At 40.7% G+C, this 25,548-nt stretch overlaps 1 protein-coding gene across 2 annotated transcripts in view; it reads left to right on the top strand.

Moving 5' to 3' along the window:
- The first annotated feature begins 1,175 nt into the window (after positions 1–1,175).
- Positions 1,176–25,548, top strand: part of CYB5R4 (cytochrome b5 reductase 4) — a 41,087-nt gene continuing 16,714 nt past the window's right edge. Inside the window, exons 1-10 of one of the 2 annotated variants that reach the window (XM_075707185.1) lie at positions 1,176–1,250; positions 2,504–2,657; positions 6,811–6,911; positions 9,023–9,107; positions 12,833–12,874; positions 18,337–18,391; positions 20,002–20,059; positions 20,163–20,256; positions 20,833–20,865; positions 21,555–21,677. In XM_075707185.1, coding sequence (XP_075563300.1) covers positions 1,176–1,250; positions 2,504–2,657; positions 6,811–6,911; positions 9,023–9,107; positions 12,833–12,874; positions 18,337–18,391; positions 20,002–20,059; positions 20,163–20,256; positions 20,833–20,865; positions 21,555–21,677 — 820 coding nt within the window. The remainder of the gene's footprint in view (positions 1,251–2,503; positions 2,658–6,810; positions 6,912–9,022; positions 9,108–12,832; positions 12,875–18,336; positions 18,392–20,001; positions 20,060–20,162; positions 20,257–20,832; positions 20,866–21,554; positions 21,678–25,548) is intronic. The other variant, XM_075707186.1, reaches the window with a different exon arrangement.

Below are 25,548 nucleotides of genomic sequence, written 5' to 3'. Positions count from 1 at the left end.
GGTTGCAGTCAGTTCATCACACCTTGTCTCTGCTGCTCCTTCCTCCTCAGGGGAGGAGGACTCCTCACACTCTTCCCCTACTCCAGCATGGGGTCCCACCCACAGAAGACAGTCCTCCATGAACTTCTCCAACGTGGGTCTTTCCCACAGGCTGCAGTTCTTCATGAACTGCTCCAGTGTGGGTCCCCTCCACGGGGTGCAGCCCTTCAGGAGCAGACTGCTCCAGCGTGGGTCCCCCACGGGGTCACAAGTCCTGCCAGCAAACCTGCTCCAGCGTGGGCTCCTCTCTCTCCATGGGTCCACAGGTCCTGCCAGGAGCCTGCTCCAGTGCGGGCTTCCCATGGGGTCACAGCCTCCTTTGGGCACATCCACCTGCTCCAGCATGGGGTCCTCCCTGGGCTGCAGGTGGATATCTGCTCCCCCATGGACCTCCCTGGGCTGCAGGGGCACAGCTGCCTCACCATGGGCTGCACCAGGGGCTGCAGGGGAATCTCTGCTCTGGTGCTTGGAGCACCTCCTCCCCTCCTTCTTCACTGACCTGGGTGTCTGCAGAGTCGTTCCTCTCACATATTCTCACTCGTCTCCCCTGGCTGCTGTTGCAGAGCGGTTTTTTTGCCCCTTCTTAAATATGTTATCACAGAGCTGCTACCACCGTTGCTGACGGGCTCAGCCTTGGCCAGCAGCGGGTCCCTCTCGGAGCCGGCTGGCATTGGCTCTACCGGACACAGGGGCAAACCCAATACACCATTTTACCTTCAGACCGTGGGTAGCAGCGATAGTGCCCGTTACAATAACCTTCAGGCTCGAGCACCGCACCTGGCGCTGGGAGACCTGGACCTAAAACCAGCTTCAGCGCAACGGGAAACAAACTCCGCGGGGTGAGACAAAAAGGCGGGCGCGGTACAGGGCCCGCTCTCTCCTAAGCACCCACCCGCGCTGCCCTGGGGGAGCCCGCTGCAGCGGGGCCCGAGGTGGCAGCAGGGATGCCCAGGCCCAAGCGGCTTGCACCGAGATCCCTTGAGGCGACCCGGCCGCCCCGGCACCGGTAGGCCGCAAGCGGGCCTGAGCCCCGCCCGGGCCCGGGCCCCGCCCGCCGCCGCGCCTGCGCCCTGTGCCGGAGCGCTCCGCCCGCCCGCCCGCCCGCCGGGGCGCAGGCCGCGGCCCGGGCCGGCAGGATGCTGAACGTTCCGCCGCAGGCCTTCCCGGCGCCCAGCTCCCAGCAGCGGGTGGCTGCGGGCGGCCGCGCCAAGGTAGGGGCAGCTCGGCTGCCGCCGCGGGGGTCGGGGCCGGTCGCAGCCGGCGCTGGGGCCTTCCCCGGCACCGCGGCCCTGCGGGGCTGCTTGTGCTCCGGCCGCGGGGCTGTCGGTGGGCGTCGCTGGGGAGGGGGCGGGCCGGCGCCCCGGCCCGGCGGGGTCAGCGGTTCCCCCGCTTCGTTTACGGCCGGCTGCGTGGCCTGGCTCCGCTCGGCGGAGCTGCTGTGGTTCGCCGGTCGGCTGCCGGTGGCGGCTGGGGCAGGGCTGCCTGCGGCCGCTTCCTTCGGGAGGTCTCGTACTCCAGCAGCCGCCGAGGGGGCGCGGCGGCCTGTGGCAGGGCCCCCGGGCCAGGGGCTGGCTCTGCTGCGTCGCTGGAAAATCCTTCGTACTTCTCGTTTTAGAAGGCGGTGGTGATGGCGCTTCCTGCGCTGCCTTCCCAGGCTGTCTCGGGGTTCCTCCTGTGCAGAGGCGGAGACTTTTTCAGCTTGAAATTTCTGCGCGCAGCTTGCACTTCACGGGTCGTCCTCTTTGGAGTGGTTCTGGGGGCCCTTGGTGTCTGCAGATCCCACTTGGAAAGCAAACTCGCACTTAGACTAAAGTAGCATCAAGCGATGTGGGTCTGTGTGCCCTTCAGTTTTCTCGCTTCTGGTTTTGCTGTGGTTTTGTAAGACTGTGATTCTTTACCCCTGCTCCCTCATGTTAGAGTTTGGATCAAAGGGGTTCCCAGCCTGTGGTACTGTTAAAAAGGAGGATGCTAGGCACCCTGAAGATTTTGCTCTGCCTTTCAGGCAGGCCATGGATAATACATCTGTGGTACGCTAGAAGACTTTGGCCCCAGCTTTGTCTGGGTGAGATTTCCAGTTGCTGTAGGGCTTTATGAATGCTGTGAAGGTGAAATTTCCTACCTGGCCATGATTTTCAAATCTTTCTTTGTTGCTCTTGGTTTTCAGGCCATAACTCAAATGACGCTGATAAAAACTTTTTACCATCACAGGAGGACTTGGTATCTGCAGCTTGCTTTGGGAAGAGTGGTCTAAATGTTTGTTGATGTTCGATAATTCCCTTGCCTGGGTTACTACGTAGGAAGCTTCCTAAAGCATCCTTGCTGCTGAGTAGGGCTCGCAAATATCAGTGAAGAATATAGGTTGTGTTATTTTTGGCCGAGTCCTTCTTGGGAGCTTAAAAAAGTATATCGAGTGGCTCTTTCTTCCTCTAGAGTTAATAATGTTTGTACACTTGTTATTTTTCAGGTACCTTTAAAACCAGGAAGGAGTCTTATGGATTGGATTCGACTAACTAAAAGTGGGAAGGACTTGACTGGTTTAAAAGGGAGGCTAATTGAAGTGACCGGAGATGAGCTTGCTAAGCACAACAAAAAGGAGGACTGCTGGATATGTATAAGAGGTTGGTTGCTGTGATGTTGCTTCAGCATTTTTTTTTTTTGTCTAGCCTCTCTCTTCTGCACTTAGAGAAGAAGCAGCAAAACCCAAACAACAAAAGCCATACCCCAAAACAAACTATGCGCCATCTATGTTTAGGCCAGGTGTAATCTTGACGTAATGGGATACAACTTGGTTCAAATTAGAGATTTTATGTTACAAAGCTTTTCTTTGCTTTCAAGCCTTTCTTAAGAAGTCTTCCAAGTGGGCATATTTTACCCCTATTTTATATTTGCATATGAAAATAAGAAAACACAAGATTGTAAGTGGTGCCTCAAACAAGGGCTTAGCAAGAATAACATATTGAAAATGCTGACATGTACTTACACTCCTCACTCCTGGACAGTTTATTATCCTTAGCAGTTGAATATTTTTAGGGGTTGCTGTAAAGCATCTAGAGACATATAAATATTAAAAATGTTACTGAAAGCTGTAGAATGGTCTTTGGGAAATAAGTGTGTAAGCCCAAATATTACTTCATAAAATTTAGTAAGGCAAATGACAGTTGCCACACAGAGCAGTTTTAATCTTGTCGTGGTTTAACCGCAGCCAGCAACTAAGCACCACGCAGCCACTCGCTCACTCCCCCCATGATGGGATGGGGGAGGGAATCAGAAAAGTGAGAAGACTTGTGGGTTGAGATAAAGGCAGATTAATAGGTAAAGCAAAACAATGAATTCATTCACTACTTCCCATTGACAGCCAGGTGTTCAGCCATCTCCAGGAAAGCAAGGCTCCATCACACATAATGGTTACTTGGGAAGACAAAAGCCAACACTCTGAACATCCCTGCCTTCCTCCTTCTTCCCCCAGCTTCATATGCTGAACATGATGTCATATGGTGTGGGATATCCCTTTGGTCAGTTGGGGTCAGCTGTCCCAGCTGTGTCCCCTCCCAGCTTCTTGTGCACCCCCAGCATGCTTACTGGTGGGGTGGGGTGAGAAGCAAAAAAGGCCTTGACTCTGTAAGCACTGCTTAGCAGTAACTAAAACCTCCCTGTATTATCAACACTGTTCTCAGCACAAATCCAAAACATAGCCTCATACTAGCTTCTATAAAGAGAATTAACTCTATCCCAGCCAAAACCAGCACAAATCTGTACCTATCATAACAAATATCTGTGGTAGCTGAGCCATTCTATTTATGTTGTTATTTTTATGAAATTTTAGCTCAAAAGTTGGAAGTATTGTATGTTATAAGTTAGAAATATGCAAAAGGTGGTTTGGAGCAATAGCCCTGGCTAGAAGAATATTTTCAGTGCTGAAGATGAAGTTCCTAGTTGTCTTACAAAAAGGAGTAAAATGTTTACTCTCTAGTTTAATTATTTAGATGCTAAAATACACTAATATTGCCTTAAATTTGTTATGAGATAAGGGCACTTCCTATGAAGATAGATTAATCTAAGATCAGAGTAGCTATTGTGACCTTTTCTTTCACTTCACATGAGTGCTTCATGTTAGTGTAAAAGTTAAGACTTTCTTTATGAGGGCAACTGTGTCTTTGTTGGGTGTTAAAGGGGATGAGAGTGAAAGTAAGGGTAAAATGTCATTCAGTATTGGCTTTTGAACAAAATAATAGGATTGTTAATGCTCTGTGTGCTGCTCTTGTACATACTAGCAAAACTATAGTGGGAGGAGAGCTAAAGAAAGCTTATTTACTGTGGAGATCTGTTCCTTTTTTTCTCTCACAAAAAGGGACGTCTACTACTGCAGGCAGAATCACTGCTAAAAATGTTTCTGTTTTGTTTTTAATCTCTTCCACCACCACCCCCCCCCCGCGATTGCATCTCTGAGGTTCATTTTTACAAGAACTCCATCATGCTGCTTCTGTATCTGTCTTTACATTTTCCCATCTTGGCCTCTTTGTTCTAGAACTACTGATGAAAAAAACCAGCATAACCGAGAATCCTGATGGATTATCTGTAGACCTGATATGAGGACAGGTAGTAAAATAACACCATTGTGGAAAAGCTAAATTAAGTCTTTGCATTGTTAGTTAGACTAGCTCCATATGAAAGAGCAGAAATTGATGAGAGGAATGTGAAGTAGAAGAAGATTAGGAGCTAACTTTGTTTAAACACCAGTATGGTGATCATCAAAGCAAGCTGTCATATAGAATCATAGAATGCTTTGGGTTGGAAGGGACCTTTAGAGGTCATCTAGCCCAACCCCCCTGCAGTGAGCAGGGACAGCTTTAACCAGATCAGGTTGCTCAGAGCCCCATCCAACCTGACCTTGAATGTTGCCAGGGATGGGGCCTCCACTACCTCTCTGGGCAACCTGTTCCAGTGCTTGACCACCCTCATTGTAAAACATTTCTTCCTTATATCCAGTCTAAATCTACCCTCCTTTAGTTTAAAACCATTACTCCTTGTGCTGTCACAACAGGCCTTGCTAAAAAGGTTGCCCCATCTTTCCTATGGGCCCCCTTTAAGTACTGAAAGGCCACAATAAGGTCTCCTCACAGCCTTCTCTTCTCCAGGCTGAACAACCCCAACTCTCTCAGCCTGGCCCCATAGGAGAGGTGCTCCAGCCCTTGGATCGATCATTTTTGTGGCCCTCGTCTGGACCCGCTCCAACAGGTCCATGTCCTTCTTGTGCTGAGGGCCCCAGAGCTGGACGCAGCACTCCAGGTGGGGTCTCGCCAGAGCAGAGTAGAGGGGCAGAATCCCCTCCCTCGACCTGCTGGCCACGCTGCTTTTGATGCAGCCCAGGATATGGTTGGCCTTCTGGGCTGCAAGCGCACATTGCCGGCTCATGTCCAGCTTTTCATCCACCAGTACCCCCAAGTCCTTCTCTGCAGGGCTGCTCTCAATTTCTTCATCCCCCAGCTATAAATATAGGCCATAAATATATAAAGTGGAATCTCAGGGGCATTAAAAAAAATGTGAGGGATATATATATATATATGAGAGATTTCTTTTGCTCCTGCAAGTTTGATGGTAAACTGAACATTCGGCTAATGTTCAAGAAGTCCTATCTGTGTAGATATTTACTTACATTTTCTCGTGTGCAGTTCTCAGTTCTGCACGCAAGATGGCATAGTGGATACATCCATCAGAAGATCAGGCAGTAAAATATGCAAAGATCCTTCCTTTGTTTTCCTGGGATGGTTGTTCTTACCACTAGAATTGTCCCAAGTATGTCTCCCCCTGGCCCAGTGCTGAATGCCAGCTCTTCTTCTGAAGTAATTAATGTACATTTCCTAATGTGTTAAAAGCCTCTTATGAAAGCACTGACATAGTTCCGCTTCTGGTAGCTTCCTGTTTTGATAATGTTATATATCTTTAAAAACTCTGCTAGGTAGGCCTGCCATAGTACCCTAAGCGGCAGTATGTAGTTAAATCTGTTTATAGCTGCGTTCTTCAGGCTTTAATTAGTCTGGTTGCATAGCAACAATAATTAGACTTCATCATTTCAGACCTATGAAGAAGCATTGTTTTATCTCCCTGGAAATGCTAAGAATACTACTTGTGCAGAAAGAATGCTGAACTCTTTTACTGGTACAAATTTGCTACTGGAGTTGTAAGCCTTTAATGAGCATAGGCTATGTTTAGTTTTTTATATTGCTGAATCTGAAGAATGGAAATTTTGTTGCTGATGGTAGCAGTTTTTCCTTATGGGAGACAGATCATTCCCATAGGCATTTTATTCCATAGGTGATGGCTGGTAGGGAAGCAACTATGACAGCACTTTAGGAGTAACTTAATTGGAAGGGAGAGTGAAAACAATTCTGTGTGCTAACTGGCTCAATTTTATGTTGCTGTTTAAACCAGCCTCTGGTTCTTTTACCCCCTAGCAAGGATACATCATGTTCAACTTCAAGGGTTTATTTTGTTAAAGTCTTAACCCTGCAGGTTTCTCCAGACGTTCACTGGGACAAGTGATATGGCATTGTAGGATTGGCCTCTCTATGTAATAAGATATGTCTTGTGCTCTATACGATTGTGTAACTTACGTTTCTGTTTTTGGGAAGTCATACTGTTTGTTCCAGTGATGTCTACTGTTTGCCATTGTGCTGTTTAATCTGCGCTAACCTTTCAGCTGGTTTTGGAGATGGGAGTGGTTGTAGTGGTTGTAGAAATGCTGCTCATGTTTCTTTATTCCATTTTCTGCAGGATTTGTCTATAATGTCACACCATACATGGAATATCATCCTGGTGGCGAGGATGAACTAATGAAAGCAGCAGGAACTGATGGTACAGATCTCTTTGATCAGGTGAGAACAACTGGGAGCGTAGGGCACTTGCTCACTGAAAGGTATTGTGAAAAATGCATGTTTTCTGATTATTTTTAGGGCATTCCAGTGGAAATGGTGATTTGAACCTTTTTCAGGTCTAAGGGAAGGCAATGGGTTACTGCTCAGAATGGCATTTACGTGCTGAAAGAGGCATGTAGTTTGAACTTTGTACCAAAAGACAATAATGAAAATGTGACTTTATGTTGTTTGAATGATGCTTCAATTTGACCATTTTATTAAAACAATTTTTTAGCAGAAATATACCAATAAAGGTAGCAACAACTTGAGATACCACCTTTTTACTAAATGACTAATTGCTGTTGTTTGAGAGGCATTTTCTTCTCAGAACTTTCACTTTTTGAAAAATGCTTGTAGTATTCTTTTGTCTATTGGCTGCTGCGTTATCAGCGAACAAAGTACTAAGGAAAAATGCTGGGGCTGCTATTAACTGATTGCGGACAAATCACAAGATGATGGTTTGTCTCTTCTGTGTTTAGCACTTCTTTAAATGTTTTGAAAAGACTCAGAAAATAAAGGGTCTGCAGATGGGTGTACTTTCTGTAAGGAATTGCTTGCAAACCTGGTGCTGTAAAAGATGATTCACTGAGTTGGTATTTTTTAGAAACAGACAGTCTTTGAGTCTCCTTGGCTCACAAGGTTTGCCTGAGGAACTGGGAAAGAGCAGAAAGGAAGTCTCTGTTTCTGAAAGGAAATCTGTTATCCCTTTACAGTTCATGCATCACAGTATGTTACGCCTTTATTTGCAACATGTTTTTAACAATTAATGTAAGTAAAGGAGTGATAATGTTTTAGCTTTATTAAGTTTGTCTTTGGTTAATCCTTTCATGAATTAAGTGTTGGATTTGGGCATAATTCTCTGGTTTCAAGAAATTTGGAGTTTCTCTCGTAAAAGTTCATCCAGTGTCAAGTTGTGGCCTGGAATTCTGTAGCTGGATCACTGTGAAGTATTGTATGCAGTGCTTGGAAACAGGAGCCTTGACATCAGGAATATTTGGGGAAGCCCCTCAAGTTGGTACTAAGTAGAGATACATACTTGCTACTTTTTTTTTTTTTTTTTAACTTGGTTTTGTGATGGGAGTGGAAAGCAGTGTTCAGATCCTTAAAATATGCTGTTCACATTTTTCCTTCTGGCTAATGTTTTTCCTGTTCTGGATGCATTTCTGTTGTTATTCCCTCTGCTTTAGCATTCTGTGTCTGTCAGATACTGATCTCTTAAAGAGTTTGGTAGGTTGCTAGTGTTTCTCAAATTTCCGGAAAAATTAAATTTCATTCAGAATCCTTCATTTCTTTCTGTTATCTGTATATGAGGAAACGACAACTTGTGGATGGGATTCTTTATCTCGTCTCCTTAGCTTGTCCAGTTTAAAGTTTTTATTTTTAAATCTCTACATACCATTCAAATTTGTCATGCAGCACTTTGTTTCCTTTTCTCTTCTTGTGATGTTATCCTGGATGCCCTATCAGAATTGGGTTCTGCCATCCATTTCCTCTGCAAGTTCTCCAGTTCTGGTCTGTAAAGCTACTGCTTTTTCTTCATTTTATTTGACTTTCTAAAATAGGTAATTTCCAAATAATTCAGTGATAGTAAGACAGAAACAAACAGAAGTACACCAGCTTGGTAGGAGGTGTTTGTTTGTCTAAACTACTATTCTTTATCTTTGTTTCATTCATCCCTTCTCCCTTCACTTGTATCTAAACAAGACTAATTACCCTTGTGGTAAAGACAAGGTCTTTGTTAATTGCATAGCACACATCATAAAAATGCTTTTCTGAAATATTTTCTGTAGCTCAAGGTTATGATGTTCAGATTCTGCAAAACATAAAATTAATTAATTAAACTATTGTCACTTTTTCATGGTCCTATTTTTTTAATTTAATTACATGCTATCTGTAATGAAGTAAAAATAAGTACCGAATGATGCAATAATGAATGTCTGTGTTCAAAAGAGAAAAGAATCTGCTAAATGAATTACATTAGCCACTGTACAAAAATGAACTTTTCTATTTCAGTGTGTAGAACAACATAGTAAGAATTACAAATTTTGTGAAAACCAATTTTGTTAATATAGGTTCATCGTTGGGTCAATTATGAATCGATGCTGAAGGAATGTCTTGTTGGGAGAATGGCTGTCAAGCCTATTGCTGCTCCAAAAGGTGAGGGTTTTAAGAATGACATAATTTCTATTACGCTTTATTCCAAAGTTGTCTGGAAATTATGAGAAATCTTAAATCATCATATTTACGAGGAGAGTCTCTCTACTTGCATAGAGATGAACCTGTTGCATATATTCAGTCTTTTTAAAACAGATACCTGAGGATGAAACTATTTTATGCATGAAGACTTTTACAAATAACATACTGCTACATTTCTTCTTTTGTTTTTAGTCATTGGAAGACAGATGTGTGTGTGTTAGGTGTGTATGTATACAGAAATAAAGATTGCTGCCCCCTGCCCCCAAGATCCCTCTTTCTTATTTTGATCACATGGGACAAACAAAAGTCAGTGTTTTCAGTCTGGTGATTTCAGCACCAGACATAGGTCTGGCAAGTTGCATATGTATTGAGATATTTGAATACACTTTATGGCCAGAACACTTTATTGGGTCCTTTAGTTTGGATTTGCTTGGAGAAATTTTGCTGGTACAACAGACTCCTCTGAGCCAGGACAGGAAGAGATGTAGTATGTTGTCTTAAAATACTAGTGATGGTTTCCAGAGACTTTAATCTCTGGTATTTGTTTTGGTTTGTAGGCCACAGCAAAAATTTCCTATACCTAGGAAGCAGATGCTGTTACTGTATATTGACGCTTAGTAAAACTGCAGTGAAAACATAAAAGAATTAATGTTTGCAACTGTTTTTCTCAAATTCCGCAGCATCCTTTAGTTCACAAATTCAGCCATCTCTTGTAGCTCTTCAACTTCTGACAAGGTGCACTGCATACTTGCTTAGCACTTAGATCGCATCGCCTAACAGTTAGGTTGAATTTGTTCTGTACGTGAAGGGGAATAGTATTTTACATCTCCATGTAGCTAGGTAGCTAATTCCAGTGTGGAGCTTTTAAGGTAAATGCTGCAAAGTATGAAGAAACCTCGACAGCGTAACTGCTTCGTGGAGTTGACGTGTTACAGATAAGTTACTGCCACTTTGTTAGCCAAGTTAGAAATTTAAAAATAAACCTGACTTTTGCTGATTTCCTTAATCTAACTTCTCTGCAACTGGAAGGAATTCTTGTGACAGCCAGTCAGTAAAAACCAAACATGTCTTTGCCCCTGCCAGCTATGACAGTCCATCTTCTGCTGTTTGCTTTGTTTTCTGCTTTCCTCTGTAATAGGACTGCTCTATCCATTTTGCTATAGTAAAATTTGCAGCATAAAGGTTGCCAGCTGTATAAAAAATGGTTCTGTTGTCTGTGTCGCTTTCGGCCATTTCAGGCTTGAAAAAATGTAACTTCATTAATTAAGAATAAAACTAATTAGACTCGATTTGCTGAAATTCTTCATTGTCAAATTCTCAAAGTTTACTTTGATTCCTGGTGGGCTATGTATCCTCCTGTTTTGAACAGTGAATTACCAAAACGTGATTGATTAACTTCACTGTCAGCCAGCAATAATTCTTGTCTTGTGCCCTTCCAGAAGACCATATACAGCAAAGTTTGCATTTGAAAATGGAATAATAAAATACAGAGTTAAGGTGCATGTTTTTTAATATAGGATTAAATAGGCCCATAAGTACAGAGGAAAGACAAGCCTTCAAATTATGGTATAAATTGCTTTCTTTTTGTGGCAGAAGGTTAGTGTTTGGCTGTAGGGCAAGCATCAGTACTTGCTGTTTGGTGCAGTCTCAGTACAGTGCAAGTAAGGCATATGTAGGTTTGTTGGGGTGCTGCTGGAAGATTTGTGGTTGTTTAGCTTAGTTTCCTGTGTTCTGGTGGTTTTTTGGAAGGTTGTACAATTATTTGCTTGCTGAACTGTTTAAGGAAGCTGAAGCTTGCCCTTGCCTACTCCAGGGCTTTTTGGGGTTTTTTTTTTTTTTGATGGTGGTGTTTGTTTGTTTGTTTGGGGTTTGGTGGTGTTTGTTTGTTTGTTTTTAAGAAAGAAGAGTCTTTTGAAGATGCTGATGATAGTTAATGTTTTGTCAACTTGTCTTGTGGGAATGCTGCTTGATGGTATGGTAGTGACTAATGGGAATTTCTGATGTGTCCCTTCTGTGATGTTACAAAGCAGTGGAGCTGTGCACTGAAATGTGTAGTGTTTGTACTTGCTGAGAAGGCCAGTGCAGCAACTACAGCAGTACCCAGGCATGTAAGAGATTATTTCAGTATCTCCCTCAGCAAACCTGTACAGCATTAAACTGCTTGCCTTCCCTTCAGGGCACTGAGCTGTAAATGTTAGCGTGGGCATTAGTTTGTTGTCTGGTATCTTTTAATACTGCTAATATTTCTCATAGATGCATCTTAGCATATTTCCTGATGTTACTTCAGTGGTAACATAACTTGGGAGTTGGAATGCATATTGTATATTGTTAATTCAGTGAGATTAGGCAGAGAGCTATAGTGTCATCCAAGGAAGAAAGGTAGGGCTGTGTCTTGGAAATGCCTCAAACTGTCCTTAAAATTGCAAAGCCAGTTTTGGTGCAGTGTGTTAAAATGTAGTGAAATGAGTAGGCTTTTGTACACAAAAAATTACCTTTAATCAGAAATGAGTTTTTGTGAATGACTTGCCTATCCTGGCAGAAAGCCTGAAGTGGTGTAGAGCAGAATATACAAATACAGCCTCAACCAAAAATTTTAGGTGAACTGTCCCATTCGTCTTGTGGAGTGTTTTGTTTTTACCTTATAGTGGCACAACATGAAAGCCTCTGATGAAGGCAATTCTTGGTCAGCTCTGAAGACATTTTGCAGTACTGTATGCTTCGTGCTTTGTTCCAGGAGCCTTTCCTTCACTTCTCTCACAATGGCATTTTTCTTCTAACACTGGCTGCTGTGATGCAGAGAACTGGGAGGGATTCAGAAGAACAGGGGAGAAACATTCACATTTTGGTTTTCATAAAAGGGAGCAGGAAGAACACATTGGTTTCTCCCACTTCCTCAAACCTGGCTCCCATAAAAGAGAATATAAAATGGGCCTTCATATTGGGACATTCTGAGATATGCAATCTAGAGAAGGCAGGAAGGGGCTTGGGTACATCCAGAGGACTAGTTTCCCCACAGATTTGCTATGAGCAAGAAGGATATGTGGCTGAGAGGTGCAGTGCCTTTCCCCTCGAGTTGAGCACCTTATATGTGAATTGACACTGTGTAATTCACCTGCTTGGTCTTTATCTTCTTTTTTTCTGCTAGTGTTTGTTTGTTTGGAGTAGTTGCAGCATACTGTAGATTTAATGAAAAACTCAGATAATAACTTGTCAAATAAAACCATTTGACAGGAGCTTATAGGAAGATTTTCTTTTTCCTGGGTTTCTGCCAAGGATTGGGTCGGTCGGAGTCAGTGTCTACTCTGTGTTGTTGTGAGACAAGTGTCATCGAAAGTCTGACAGATTTAGTGAACTTCTTAGCTATGAAGTTTATAATTGTACAAGATAATCTGTGATGTTTGTTTTGAAGTGCCAGAGTTCTTGCATTTCCTACCCTTTAGTGCTGTGCAACTTTTGGCATTTTTAACATAGTATTTCTTTAATTATACATAATCTTTTGAAATGGTAATCAGTGCTGCATTTATTTGTGACTTCTTGGTATCTGAAGCATCCTGGTCAATCTGTTAATGTTTTGGAAGGTTTATCTGGAGATCCATACTTTGGCTTAATTCTTTAGCATGACGTGTGCAAGTACTGTGCTGTAACTTCTTACTGTTGTGCTCGTTGTTTTTTCTTAATGCTTGCAGGGATTCCTTCTACTCTATCTGAAGAGAAGAAACAGCTTAATGGTAAGTATTCACCTGGAGTGAGGTGGGGAGTAAATCTTATACTTATTTGAATATTATCAAATGAGCTGTGTTTATCCAAACTTCTGTCTGTCTTTATATTTGAATCTGATGTTGAGGCTCTGGTGATCTGTGGAAATTACAGAAGGCAAAATGCTAATCAGGTATTGTGAATTCAGTGTTTAAAAGTATTCTAAGACTGCAGTAGAGTACTATAGATAAGGGAGGTATGAGGTGGACAAACTTTCTGCTTGAGTCAGACAAGATAGGTCTCAAATTAGTGTGTGCTATGAAATCTGCCACTACAGAATTCCCAGGCTTTTTCATCCTTCTCTGTATCAGGAAAGCTAGGTGGCGATGAGGCTGGAGTAGCAGACAAAAAACAAGATCTTGGGGAACACCTAAAATTAATAAGTCTCTACTAAAAAGCTGGAAGGTCATCACTGGGAAATGAGTAGAAAGGGAGGTGAATTAGCTGATGACAGCATGACTGAACTACTTGAGATGTAACTGTGAGAATGGCAATTGGTGTAGCTTTGAGAGACCTGTGAATGTATCCGGAGGTTGATGGTGGGGCAACCCATCCTGTAGAGGTGGGGAAACATTCAAGCCTTCCATGAGCTGTTCCTTGAGTGTAGCTTTGGTTGCTAGTGATCAAGAACTATGCACTTGATTTTGATGCTTTTAGGGAAATGTTACAGACTGATGAGTTGTACTAGTATAAGAGACTTCCTAAAAGTGTGACTTGTGAAGTCCCATCAGATGAGGTGTGATGGGGGTGTGTTGGTGGAGCAAATAAGATGAACACCTGTGAAGGGAAGTAATACAATTTGAACTCAAGGCTGACCTATTGACATGAAAGGGGACAGGTGCAAATCGGTCATGGAAAAGTCTAGGCTGAAACTGTGGAAAAGGAGTCTAGAACATTCAAATTTTGGAGTGGCAGGAGGAGCAGAAACCTAGCTGTGTCTTAAGATGAAGCCAGAGAAGTTCTCAGGGTGGTGTCCCAGCAAGTTCAGGCACAGTGAGGAGAAGATGACTTGTTCATTCTTTCTCTGGTGGATTTGAGTTCCCATTTGTTTTCTTTTTCATGCTGTCTTCCTTGCTGTCCCTTTGTGTTCTGTGAATGTTGTATTTGACTTCTAAAAAGCAGTTTACCTTTTAGTATGCACAAGCATTGAGCTACACAAAAAGTTAAACATACATCATATAAAAGTAAGCAAGACTGATATAATTTGTTCTGTTTTGCTCTGTAACCTTATAAGATGTTACACTAAACTTTGACTGGGACTGCTGTCTGACTTTCCCCCGCCCCCCCCCTCCCCCCCCCCCCCAGCAGCGAACAAGTTGTTGGAACCTGTTAATTTTGCTTTGAAGGACAGGGAGAATTAGAAAACAAATTCTGCTTTACTCTATCAGAATGCTACTAATCATTAAATACACCATAAATGTTTTGTATTCAAGTAGAAGACTGAATTTACCATCTATTTCAATGTTTTCCACCTCTTGGATATTTTGGTTCATGAATTCCTTACTTTTTGTGCTTGTCTAGCTGTCCAGAGCTTTCCTATGAATCTTTCATATTCACAGTGGATCCAGGTAAAGAGAAATAAGTGATATTCCCTCTGTCTTCCTTCTTGCTCCTGCTCCTAGCAATAACTTTTCTTGTCCAGATTACGTGTGACTTGTCAGGAGACATAGGAAATTATTCTGATGGTAGTATCCGATGAAATTGCCAAAATACTGATGCTTGCTTATTGTATTTGGTTTACCTGTCTGGCAAGACTTTTTCCAAAATAGGAGAGGTCAGTTCCTGAGGTTACCTTCCATGAGGTTGTTCATACTCAGTTGTTGCATCTCAGTGCTTAGCTCTTGTAAATTTAAGTCAAAATGAGTCTAGAAATAAGCATTGCTGTCTGAAAGTGGGCAAGAGAAGCCTGTGGCATGGGCTCTGATTTTTTGGAAGTTGTTGGCACTACTGGAGACATTTTTGTCTTATCAATCTAAAATGTATAAGTAATTGTATTTGGAGTGTGCTCAGATCAATCGACTTAAATGTAGTCTTGATTTTTGTGAACATCAATTGTATGTGATGTTAGGGGCAATTAAAGATGAAGTCTTCACAATATATTGCTAGTGATAACAATCAGTGTGGGTGTAGCCTGATGTAGTCTTCAACATCTGTTCATGTTTGAGTTTCAAACAAAAGGCATCAAAATTTCAAAACGCTGCCATTACCAAAGCATGGCTGAAAACTTCATATTTGTTTGAGAACAAACATGTATCAAAGACATATTTTAAAAATTATGTTTTCAGCCTTGCACTTTCGAGCTAAACTGCATTTCTCTTTCACCTAAACTATTATGATGATGATTTTTGTAATATTACTAGTAAAAAAAAAAAAAAAAAAAAAAAAAGACTTGGGCAGTTCCACCATCTGAAAACAAGCTGGTGTTTGAGTATATGCACATCAGACCTTGAAAAAACTTAGTGTGAAAAAGAGTGATGGGAGGAGAGTTTGAGCTAGTTTCAAGCACAGAAAACTAAATCTTGAGGTTCAACCAGCTGGAATTCTTTAGCGTAAGTATTATAGGTATTCCTATTTTTCTTAGTAATATTTGGAGTTTACAAATATGGGTCAAGCTTGTTCTGGACCTTCTAAAAACAAAGAAAACAGTAGGTACAGAAAGCTTTCAGGGCATCCTAAAATAGTTTAGATTGGAAGGAACATCTGGAGCTTGTCCAGTCTCCTGCTCAAAGCAGGGTGAACTTCAGTACTACATCAGATGGCTCATGAGCAACCCCACCCTCATGGGAAAGGAAGAGGTGTGGCATTTTGTTTTTTCCTGTTTTGAGGTTTTGTTTCCCCATATACATAACCAGAATTTTCACTGCTACTTGTCTATTGCCTCTTGTCCTTCTGCTGTGCCCCTCTGAGAAGAGTCTGGCTATCTTCTCTATACTTTCTTCTCACCCAACCCCTTCTCTTTAGGTAGTTGAAGACTGCAGTTGGATTTCCCCCTTTGCCTTTTCATCTACAGGTTGAACAAACACAGTTCCCTCAGCCTCCTCTCATATATCCTGTCCTCCAGCTGCTGACTGCCTTGGTGGTCTTTACCTGGACTTGATCTGGTATATGAATGTCTGTCCTGCACTGGGGAGCTAAAACTGGATACAGTACTCCAGATGTGGTCTCACAAATGCTGAATGGACGGGAAGAATCACTTTCGTTGAACTGATTGCTATGCTGTTGCCCAGGATAAAGTTGGCCTTCATCACACAAGGATGCAGTATCTGCCCACGTTCAGCTTGTCTACTAAGTCCCTGGAAGCTTTTCTGCAAAGCTGCTTTCTATCCAGTCAGACCCCCCCACTTGTTTTGTTGCATCAGATCCGCCCACCCCAGTGCAAAATTTTGCATTTGCTTTTGAGCTTCATGGAGCCATTAGCCATTTCTTCAGTCTAACTGGGTTCCTTTGAATGGTAGCCATAACCTTTTGTGTTTCAGCTGCTTCCCATGATTTGTTATTGCTCACATACTTCTTGACAGTGGGACAGTGTGTGCCCTTCAGGATGCTAATGACAGTACCGAACAGTATCCGTGTTCCCTAGCTGTAACTAGCCACCACTTGGGCTTTGTACTGTTGATCGCACCTTTTGTGACTGGCAGTCCTACTGTTTTTCTATCCAGGTTGTAATCCAGCTATCAAACTCTGCTCTCTCCAGTGTGGCTATGAGTATAATGTGAGAAACTCTGTCACTAGCCTTGCTGTCCCATGGGATTCTGCAAAGCAGTTCCCAGAACAAGCTGAAGTTTGCTCTCGTGAGATGCAGAGTTGTAATTGTGCTGTTCATCCTGGTCACCTTAAATTCCTTCATTTCATGCCTGCCATCAGCTTTTGGCTTCACCACCAGCTTTTCTTTATTTATGACCACCATGACCAGTAGAGCACTTTCCTTAATTGGTTCATTGATCACCTGAATCGTTGTCTTTTTATTGCAATGTGACTTCTTGTTTTCACATCTTAGAGTATTTCAGAATAATTCATAAACAACTTGGTTTGCCAGAATGTTCTGTTCTGTTGTGGCTGTTCATATATTTCTGTTGACCTGCAAAAGCAAAGAGGAGTGTGTATGACCATGAATCCCTCTTATCCATGGAGGCCAACCTAAGCATATATTATATGTCCTCAAGAAAGGCTTAGCCTTTGAGAAGGCTTTTGCCATTAGGTGATTGGTTTTCTTTTGCAATCATCTGACTGCTCTGCCATTTAGCTTCCTTGGCAGCTGCAGATGCTGTGTACTTAGGGGTAATTAAGGATCAAAGAATAAGTAATTCCAGTGAGTTTTAATTGCTTTTGGTTAATTCCCCCATCTGGATGATTAAATAGTTCTGACAGATTGGATTAGACCAGAGTGGCTCTCTTTGTTTTTATCTACTTCCCACATGGTGGAGCCACTCAGATTACTGTGTTTGAGCTTCTAGTCAAACTACAAAACGTACTGGCATTTAGAAGATAATCATCTAGGTAACTGAGAATTCATATGTTAATTATTTTATGCATAGCCATTTCAGGATTGCAAGGTTTGCCTTTGAATGGGCTTGAAACCAGCACTTACCAACTGTTATCTTAGACCTCTGCCTAACCATTGTCCAGGAAAACTGCTGTTCATGTGGTGTTACAAATCATACTATATTTCTGTGCAGCTTCCTCCATCATGATTCTATATAACTTCTTTGTGTTAAAATTGATGAAGGATTGCAGTTGCTTTTATCTGTCATATCTGCTCAAGTTTTTGCCAAATATGTTCAGTTTCTATTAGGCCAGAGATTAGTACAGTTGATGTTGTCAAAGACTGACCAAGTGTTGCCTCCCAGCAAAGGCTTTTTCAGACTGTTTCATGTTGTTCAATAATTAAAGTGAGTAGCTGAATTCTGTGAAAATTCCTAGAAAAGTGCAAAGTAGAGAGATTGAGGCTGATATCTTTGCTTAACTAACTGATGTGAAATTTTACTTGTGAACTAGGTTAGACCAGACATCCCAAATTGAATTTGTTCATCTGAGTTGTATAAACAAATAGTTCTGTTAAAGGAAATTCATTCAGACAACCTATTTTCCATGCCTCACTATCACAAAAGTTTGAAAGCACAAGCTAATAACACATGAAACGGAGACTAAGCTACATGTACCAGAAGGGCTGCACGCACAGGTTCTGTGGTATAAGGAACTCTTAATTTCTGAAGTAGAACTTCATGTTCTAGGAGCCTGCTTTCCGAGACAAAGTGCTGAATAAAAACAAAATTTAAAAAGTACATAGATATTTCTGGCTGCCTGTGGAAATAAAGCCACTAAATATTGTGGAGGGGTATTTAGAACATTCAATTTAAAAAAAACGAAACATCTCTGATTATGATTTCTATTAAGCGAGTCTCACTGAATATTTTAATGACTCTGCTGTTTGTAGGTATGCTTCCTGAGAAGAAAGTACTGGGTGCTTCTGCTAAAGATTTAACTCCAAGGTAAACCTTTGTCTTTCATTGTCTGTTGAACATTCTGTTTAATAATTCTGTGCAGTTCCTAGTAAATGCAGGCAACTTCTTCCATGGTTAGTTCTTCATGTTCCAGCTAAATGAGGGTATATCATTACAATTCTCTTATAAGTAGGAAAGTTGAGGTTCAGGTTTAAACAACTTGCCAAAGGTCATATTGACTGTACAGGCAGGTGATGATGCAAGGTTCTTGGCTTGCTCTGCTGGTTTCTAACACTTGCACTGCCTTGCATCGTATACAAATGTATAGCTTATATTTGCAGGCTCCTCAGCCTTGCTTCTTGAGAAAACGCCTGGAAAGTAATTCCAACTGGGCTGATTACTTTTTTTACTTTAGTTAATTTGTCCATAAACATATGAGTTGGCATGCCTTGGAAAAGGACTTCATTTCAAGCTGGAATATGTTAAGATGTGATAGCTGTATTCAAGTCTGTACGATATGCAAAGCAAAGCAGGCCCTAGAACCCCACTGTGAAATGCCCGCTGTTGTCACCAAGGTATCATTTTATTCCATGATGCCTTGAGTTGCCAAGGTTCAGTTTCTCACTTTGCATCAAAATCACCTGTGAATGTGTAATCTCTAGGCTAGTTATGTGCAGTCATATAAAATACTGTGGCTTGTGAGCAACTGGAGTGTGTCTTCTGGAGCGCTCTCCGAACGTTGCTGCCTTTCTTCCCGTGTATGTCTGGCATGTTCCTGTGTGTGACTGGAAGGTGCGCAGCCTAGAACGTGTTGGCTGTCAGGAGTGTCTGCTGGAGGGGGCATCCTCCCTATCTGCCTTCTTTTCTGGTCCAGGAGTCCAAACAGTAGACGGAAGTGGTTAGGACATTGGGGAAGGGAGAAGACAGTAGTAGCGTAGATGCGAGGGGTTAACTTTGTTGTGTGGACAGAGTTGACTTTCACTGGCTGGGATTGCAACCCAGCTGGAAGTCAAGTGAGAACTATAGGTGTCTGTGGTGGAGAGCCAGGCATGAGATTGTCAGATGTATGGTCCCTGTGAAAACAGGTAGAGAAAGGAACAGCTTTTCTGGGATTGGGTGGGTAAGTTACTTCTTGGTAAGTGTAAGGCCATACAAACAATTAGCATTTGAAGGCTTTCTGTTTCTTACCTTGCCCTGGATTTATTACAAGGTTTGGGCAGCTTGGGAACACAGGAATGTAAAATCTTGATTTTGGGAGATGAAGGGAACTGTGGTTTTGTGGTATGTGTGTGGAATCTGTAACTCTTGGAAGCCATGCTGGCTATTTAATGCTTTTGTCTGGAGTCAAGGATTTTAATCATCTTGTTAGGAAGGCTCATATGCTGCAAAGAGGATGCACGTGCTTTTTAAGTAAAAACAGTGCCATTTAATTTTAGCTACAATGTGCTGACTATCGGGATGCATAATTAGACTGTTCTTATTTTAATAGTCTTTTCAAAATTATTGGCTCTGGACTGAATCTCTTAAAAAAAAAAAAGTAAATAATGTATTTGGCTTGTAAATTCATGAAAGAAGCTCTGCTTGAAAACTGCTAATTAAATATATTTTGGTATGCCCAAAGTATATATTTTTTCTTCACTGTATTTTTTGATTTACAGCTGTGACTGGTTCCAAACTGATAGTTCAATCACCATTGTCATATATACTAAGCAGAAGGTAAGTGTATTTTATGAAAGGGAGAAATACAAGGTCCAGTTGTGATCCAGCTTGAATTCTGGGAGAAATTTATTAAAATTTTTTTTTTCCTTGCCTATGAAAGGTTATGAATGCAGAGTTGGTGACAGTTGACTGCCAAGGCAAACAATTAAGGGGAGAGATCATTGTGGATGACCACTCATATGTTGTAGAAGTTGGTAGGTACTGTAATTTTGCGGTTGAAAATACTGAATTTTCATTCTACTTTATTAAAACCTTCTCATCACATCATGTATATTATACATATACCAATTAATGTTTTATTACTCTTTCATTAGAGATGACTACTTTAAAATACCTTGATGTAAAGGAATTACATTGTTTATCAACTCACATCTTCATTTGTTTAGTATGTACTTAATTTTTTACACGTGGAATAAGGTGTAGTAAGAAATTGATGTAAAAGTCGTGTAGAGTTTTTCTTCAAGTGTGTTTTCGATGGTTATTAAAATGCCCATATTCAAAAAGGGCAAGTGGAATGATTAGGTAAATGCAGATTGGTAGCTTTACATGATTCATTGTTAAAAGTAATGGGGAAATGATGCCTTTAGGCCTGCAGAAGTCACTGGGAGTGATATGATGCACAAGTGAAATTTCAGGGCCAGATAAAGATGCATAGGGTTCTAGGCTCATTAGTTCACTCAGTATTTCTAGCCTTAAACTGTATGTATATATGATAACTAGAATGTAATTTTGGTTTTGTTTAAAATAGAGTTTGTTTCTTTTTATTTCAGACTTGGATCATGCAGTTCAAGAAGACTTGGCTGGTAAATTCCATCTCTTGCAGTATTTTGGTATCTCTTCTAATATCAGAATGTGGAACTTCAATTTATTTTTCTGGCTCATCAGATACTTTAGTTTTCGTTACCACAAGGTTCTGACACAGTCAATCAAATCAAACCATAACATTGAATAATTTTTTTTTTTTAAATTGTGGCATTTGGGCCTGTGAAAGTAATAAGTTGATGGTGCTCTGATCCCTCTGAGTATGACTGAATGTTAAAATGATTAGAAGTTAGTTCTGTTGTGTATTTCTAAACTGTTCTTTGCTTAGACTGGGATTTTTTTGGATTTAATTATTCATTCAAATGCTCTTGAAATGAAAGGAAGAAGTAAATAGTGGTAGTTACCAATTTCCAGTAAATGAGGACTCTGAATTCATGAGCATTCTTTTTGACAAGATGGGCTGTGAAGCTTTTCACAATGTTTTTAGTAAATAAGATATGTTAATTATGCATATAACAAGCTAGTGCTTGTTGTTTTAAATGCATTGTAAAACATTATAAAGAGATAGCTGGAAGTACATTTAATTTGATAGTTTAATTTAACAGATTAATTCCATGTGTCGTGAGAAATGACTAATCCTTCTAAAATTTCATTATAATGGAAGAGTAAAATTTTTTTTTTTGTACAAAATGTAACTAAATGTAGCAGTGTGAAACCTTTTCTCTTTTAGTGAATATTGCTGAAAAAGTTGGGAAAGTAGAGATTATCTTAAAGAAAAAGGATAACATTCATTGGAAAATGCTGGGACAGCCCTTGGAGAGTCATAATACATTTATCAAACGCATGGACAGAGGTAAGCAGTTTCATGGCCATGTTACCAGTTGTTTTAAGACTTTTTGTGGCATGTTAGGCATATTTGGTTTCTCCCAGGATTTTCTTTTCCTGTAGTCATACTTCATTTCTTTCAGGAATGTTCTCTCGTCTTGTTGAAAGCTGCTCAGGAATTCTGCTTGAAAGGGTTCAGTTTAGAGGTGTTTTTTTGCTTTGCTTTGCTGGTTTTTTTTTTGTCCTGCAATAGAATTGGAGGTCTTCCAGTCTTGTGGAAAGACTGGAAGAACATAGTAGAGGAAGGTGAAGACTACTTGAGTGTTGTTGCATCTCATGGCTACCTGTGTGCTTAATATGCTTTCTGTGCATATGAAAACCTCAGTAGACCATGAGGAGATAGTGCATGGCCTTGTCTCAATCATTATAGGCGTAACTGTAGTGAAGGCACAAAAACCTCTGCTTCCAACTGTTACTGTAATGTAGTAACATCTTTCAACACTGTAATGTTGTTACAGCACACTGCATCTTTGTTACTTGAGCTATGATTAAACAAGGCACTTCAAGCTATGTGGAGGTATCAAAGCCAGCTCTGAATAAGCTGATGTGTCTGCAAGAAGCCGTAGATGTTGTGTATGAGTTCATTTTGTGGTAACAGAATAGTGTGAACTTGATGCAGCACCAAAGTGTATTACCCTGATAAGCGTGCTTCTTTTTTTACAGCTAAATTAAAAATTTCTGTACAATTACATTATATAATATCAGCATGCTCCTGATGTTATTGCAGCTGTCCAGTTTCTCAAAGGCCCTCTTGGCCCTCTGTCTAATAATGCTCAAAAGTTGCTTGTTCGATGTTAGTCTGCCTTATTATGTGTGAAAGCAAAGCTGTACATTTTTAAGAGCTAATTAAATGCTGATCACCGTGTTGTACACCTCTTAGTGGCTCTCAGTTATGCTACTTAGGCCTTTAATTTGAGAGATTGCTGTGGTACAAAAAGGAAGACCGACTGCATAAAAAAGCACATCTCTTTAGCTACCTTTAGCTTATGTAGAATGTAATTTCATTATGAGAGTTTCAGAAACTGTTGAGTCATCCACTTTAATATTAGATTTTTCAATATAATCCTCTGTATTTAAGGGGATACAGCCTGGACTAATACGTTGTCCACTGTCCACTGCTCATTTTCTCCCTCCTTATTTATCACTTTTCACAATTATGGAAAACAAAATGATAAAATAACCAGAAATAACAAGAGGTGTAGAATATAGTGGCTTTATAGATCCTTTGCAAATGAGGAAGTTGAGGATGATTGGATGCAATGGTCAGAAATCTGAATTGAGCATGAGTAACCAATGCTTCCTAGATGATTATTCTGCAGTTTTTTCCAAGAAGTCAGTCTCCAATATATAGCATTTGTCATGTTATGGAGAGAAGTGTTATAGGTATGGGATAACTTTATTGTGTACCACTGACTGACTGCATTCAGATCCATTTAAATTGAATTTCCAGAAAACTTAAGTTAAAGGGCTTGCTGAGTATGAGTTTCTTCAGTTCTCTGATTACAAAGGTGATGAATCTAGCAAATACGTTGATTTCTATGGCTTTTTAATCCCTAGTCCAGAAACTCTTATTCTGCAGTTTTTAATTTTAAAACCCCAAAATTTTAAATTGAATGTGCCAGAAAGTTTATAGAGGAAGAATGTTCAGGCCTAGATGTCTTTCCTTTATTCCAACCCTGTGCTTTCAGCTCAGCCATAAAATCTATGTGTTGGAGGCTTCTGTTCACTTAGTTTAGTCTTAAGTAACCACTCTCTGTTTCTGCTTAGAATTGTGCTCCCTTACTCTAAATTGCAGAGTTTTCAATTTTGCTTCCACTTCTGAGGGAGCAAAATAATGTTATGGGTGAAGAAACTCATACCTTGCGCAGTGTGAGCACAGAAATAGTAATTAACAACTCGAGATAATTTCCTTGTCTTTATTGGCTGTGCAGTTGGTTTTGTATGCAAAACTGCTTTTTCTGAAGCAAAGTAACTTTATTCTGGAAATAAAATAATCAAGACTTCCAGCCTGGTAAGTAATTCTGACGTCATAAATGAATTGATGCATTTTGTATATGAAGTTAAATAGATCTTTGAAAAGAAGGTTAGATTGTTCTTTGCTAAACTGCAGAAAGGCTTAGTATGAAGTGTGTTGCAGATACAGAGGTTCTCCTTAATACTACTTACACTTTAGTTTATTTTGCATGCTGGGATAGTAGTATTATCGAGGTTGTACGCATGTGGTTTACCTATTCACCTGTGCCCTCACTAGGAGCGCTTTTAACTCAGGCAGAACATAATGTCAGGTACTAGTAAAGTACAAGTAAACCCTGCAGTAAGATAGCATAAATGTGTACGCTGCTGACCAGAGTCTGATTCACTATAGATACTTAGCCACTTACACTGTGCCAGGGATGAGAGAAAGATCATCAAGGACTATAAACAGGGCAGAGGAAGAACATTCTAGTTTTGTAAATAGCTGTACTTTTTTCCCCTTAAGCTGGGAAAGTCAGGTATGACTTTCCCAGATAAATTGCCTATGGACTCTCAAATTCCTGCTGAGTCTAGACTAACATTTCAGCTACTGTATCTGTCAGTTAATTGGGAGGAACGAACAAAACTGGAATTTCTTCAAAGTTGAGGGGGATTTTCTTTTTAAATTTTAATGTAATTTCAGGGAACTACACTGTATCTTAGAATGTATTGGTAGATTCAGAAGAATATTCAATGCTGCTTCTGCTCCTTAAGAAGGATTAAGTGCTTAGTTTTCTGGAGGAATAATTATTTATACCCAACAGTATTGCATAGAAAGCACAATCCAATATAATTAGATTGTCAGTGTAGGGAAGATGGTGACATTACTCTTAGCTAGCTATTATGAAATGCTAATGCTTCCTGGTCGTTAGGAAGCATAAACAAAAGCTAATGGTCATAGTGCCAGCATCCTGTGAAATTTAAATGTAATATTAAAAAAAGTAAGGTAGAACTTTCTCATTTAAAAAAAAAACAAACCAAAAACAAACCCAAAACCACACACACAGAGCACAGTGATAGAATGCAGTTTTTCTCGTACGTATGAAGACATGATTTTCTTGTAGGTTTCTTTTCTGGGAAATAAGATACGGAAGCCGACTCATGAGGGGATAGGTTGTGTTCACCACTGCGTATCATGCTTCTATATCAAGGTGGAATTGCAACCAAGTCTTGGAGGTGACAGGCAAGCACTGTAATACTATTACATGAACCTGCAGTTTATCACAGATTATTTAAAAAGACACCAACTGGAAGAACGTTTAAAAACTAGTTTTTGCTGTGGAATTACTTAAAAAAAAAAAAACCAAACTGAACTTGAATTTCAGCTGTCTTTGTTCATCTTGGTTGGTAAAAACAGATCTTTTGACTTTGATTTTTCTGTATTAGTGTGCTAGTTGTTTTTGTGGAAAAACTGAATTCTGCCAAATTAAAAAAAATCAAGACCTTCACTGCTGACCACTTAAATAAAACTTCATTGTTGAGTACAAATCTGTTCATGATGTCCCTTCAAAAGACTTCTTGCTCTGAATAAGAAAACATTGCATGTACATAAGGAAGTATTTCTGTGTATCTAAGGCTTTTTTATTTTTGACTTGTGGATAGCTGTACAACTGTAGTTGTGGTCAACAGAAAGTGAAACTTTGATTTATTTGAATTAATCACAATTTTTATATATATTTTCTGGTTTCTTAGCAGCTTTAGCCAATAGAATAAGCAGCTGATGTTGGGGCCATATGTGATAATACTGAATATCTTTGTCCTGAAATTTGTTTCTACACAGTAAAAGTGAAATTTAAGGGAAAAACTAAGTACTTAGCATGCCAGTT

The sequence above is a fragment of the Pelecanus crispus genome, chromosome 3 (assembly GCF_030463565.1).
Source record: "Pelecanus crispus isolate bPelCri1 chromosome 3, bPelCri1.pri, whole genome shotgun sequence".
Lineage (NCBI taxonomy): Eukaryota > Metazoa > Chordata > Aves > Pelecaniformes > Pelecanidae > Pelecanus > Pelecanus crispus.
The sequence above is the reverse complement of the archived record's forward strand: the minus strand, read 5'-3'. Positions and strand labels throughout refer to the sequence as shown.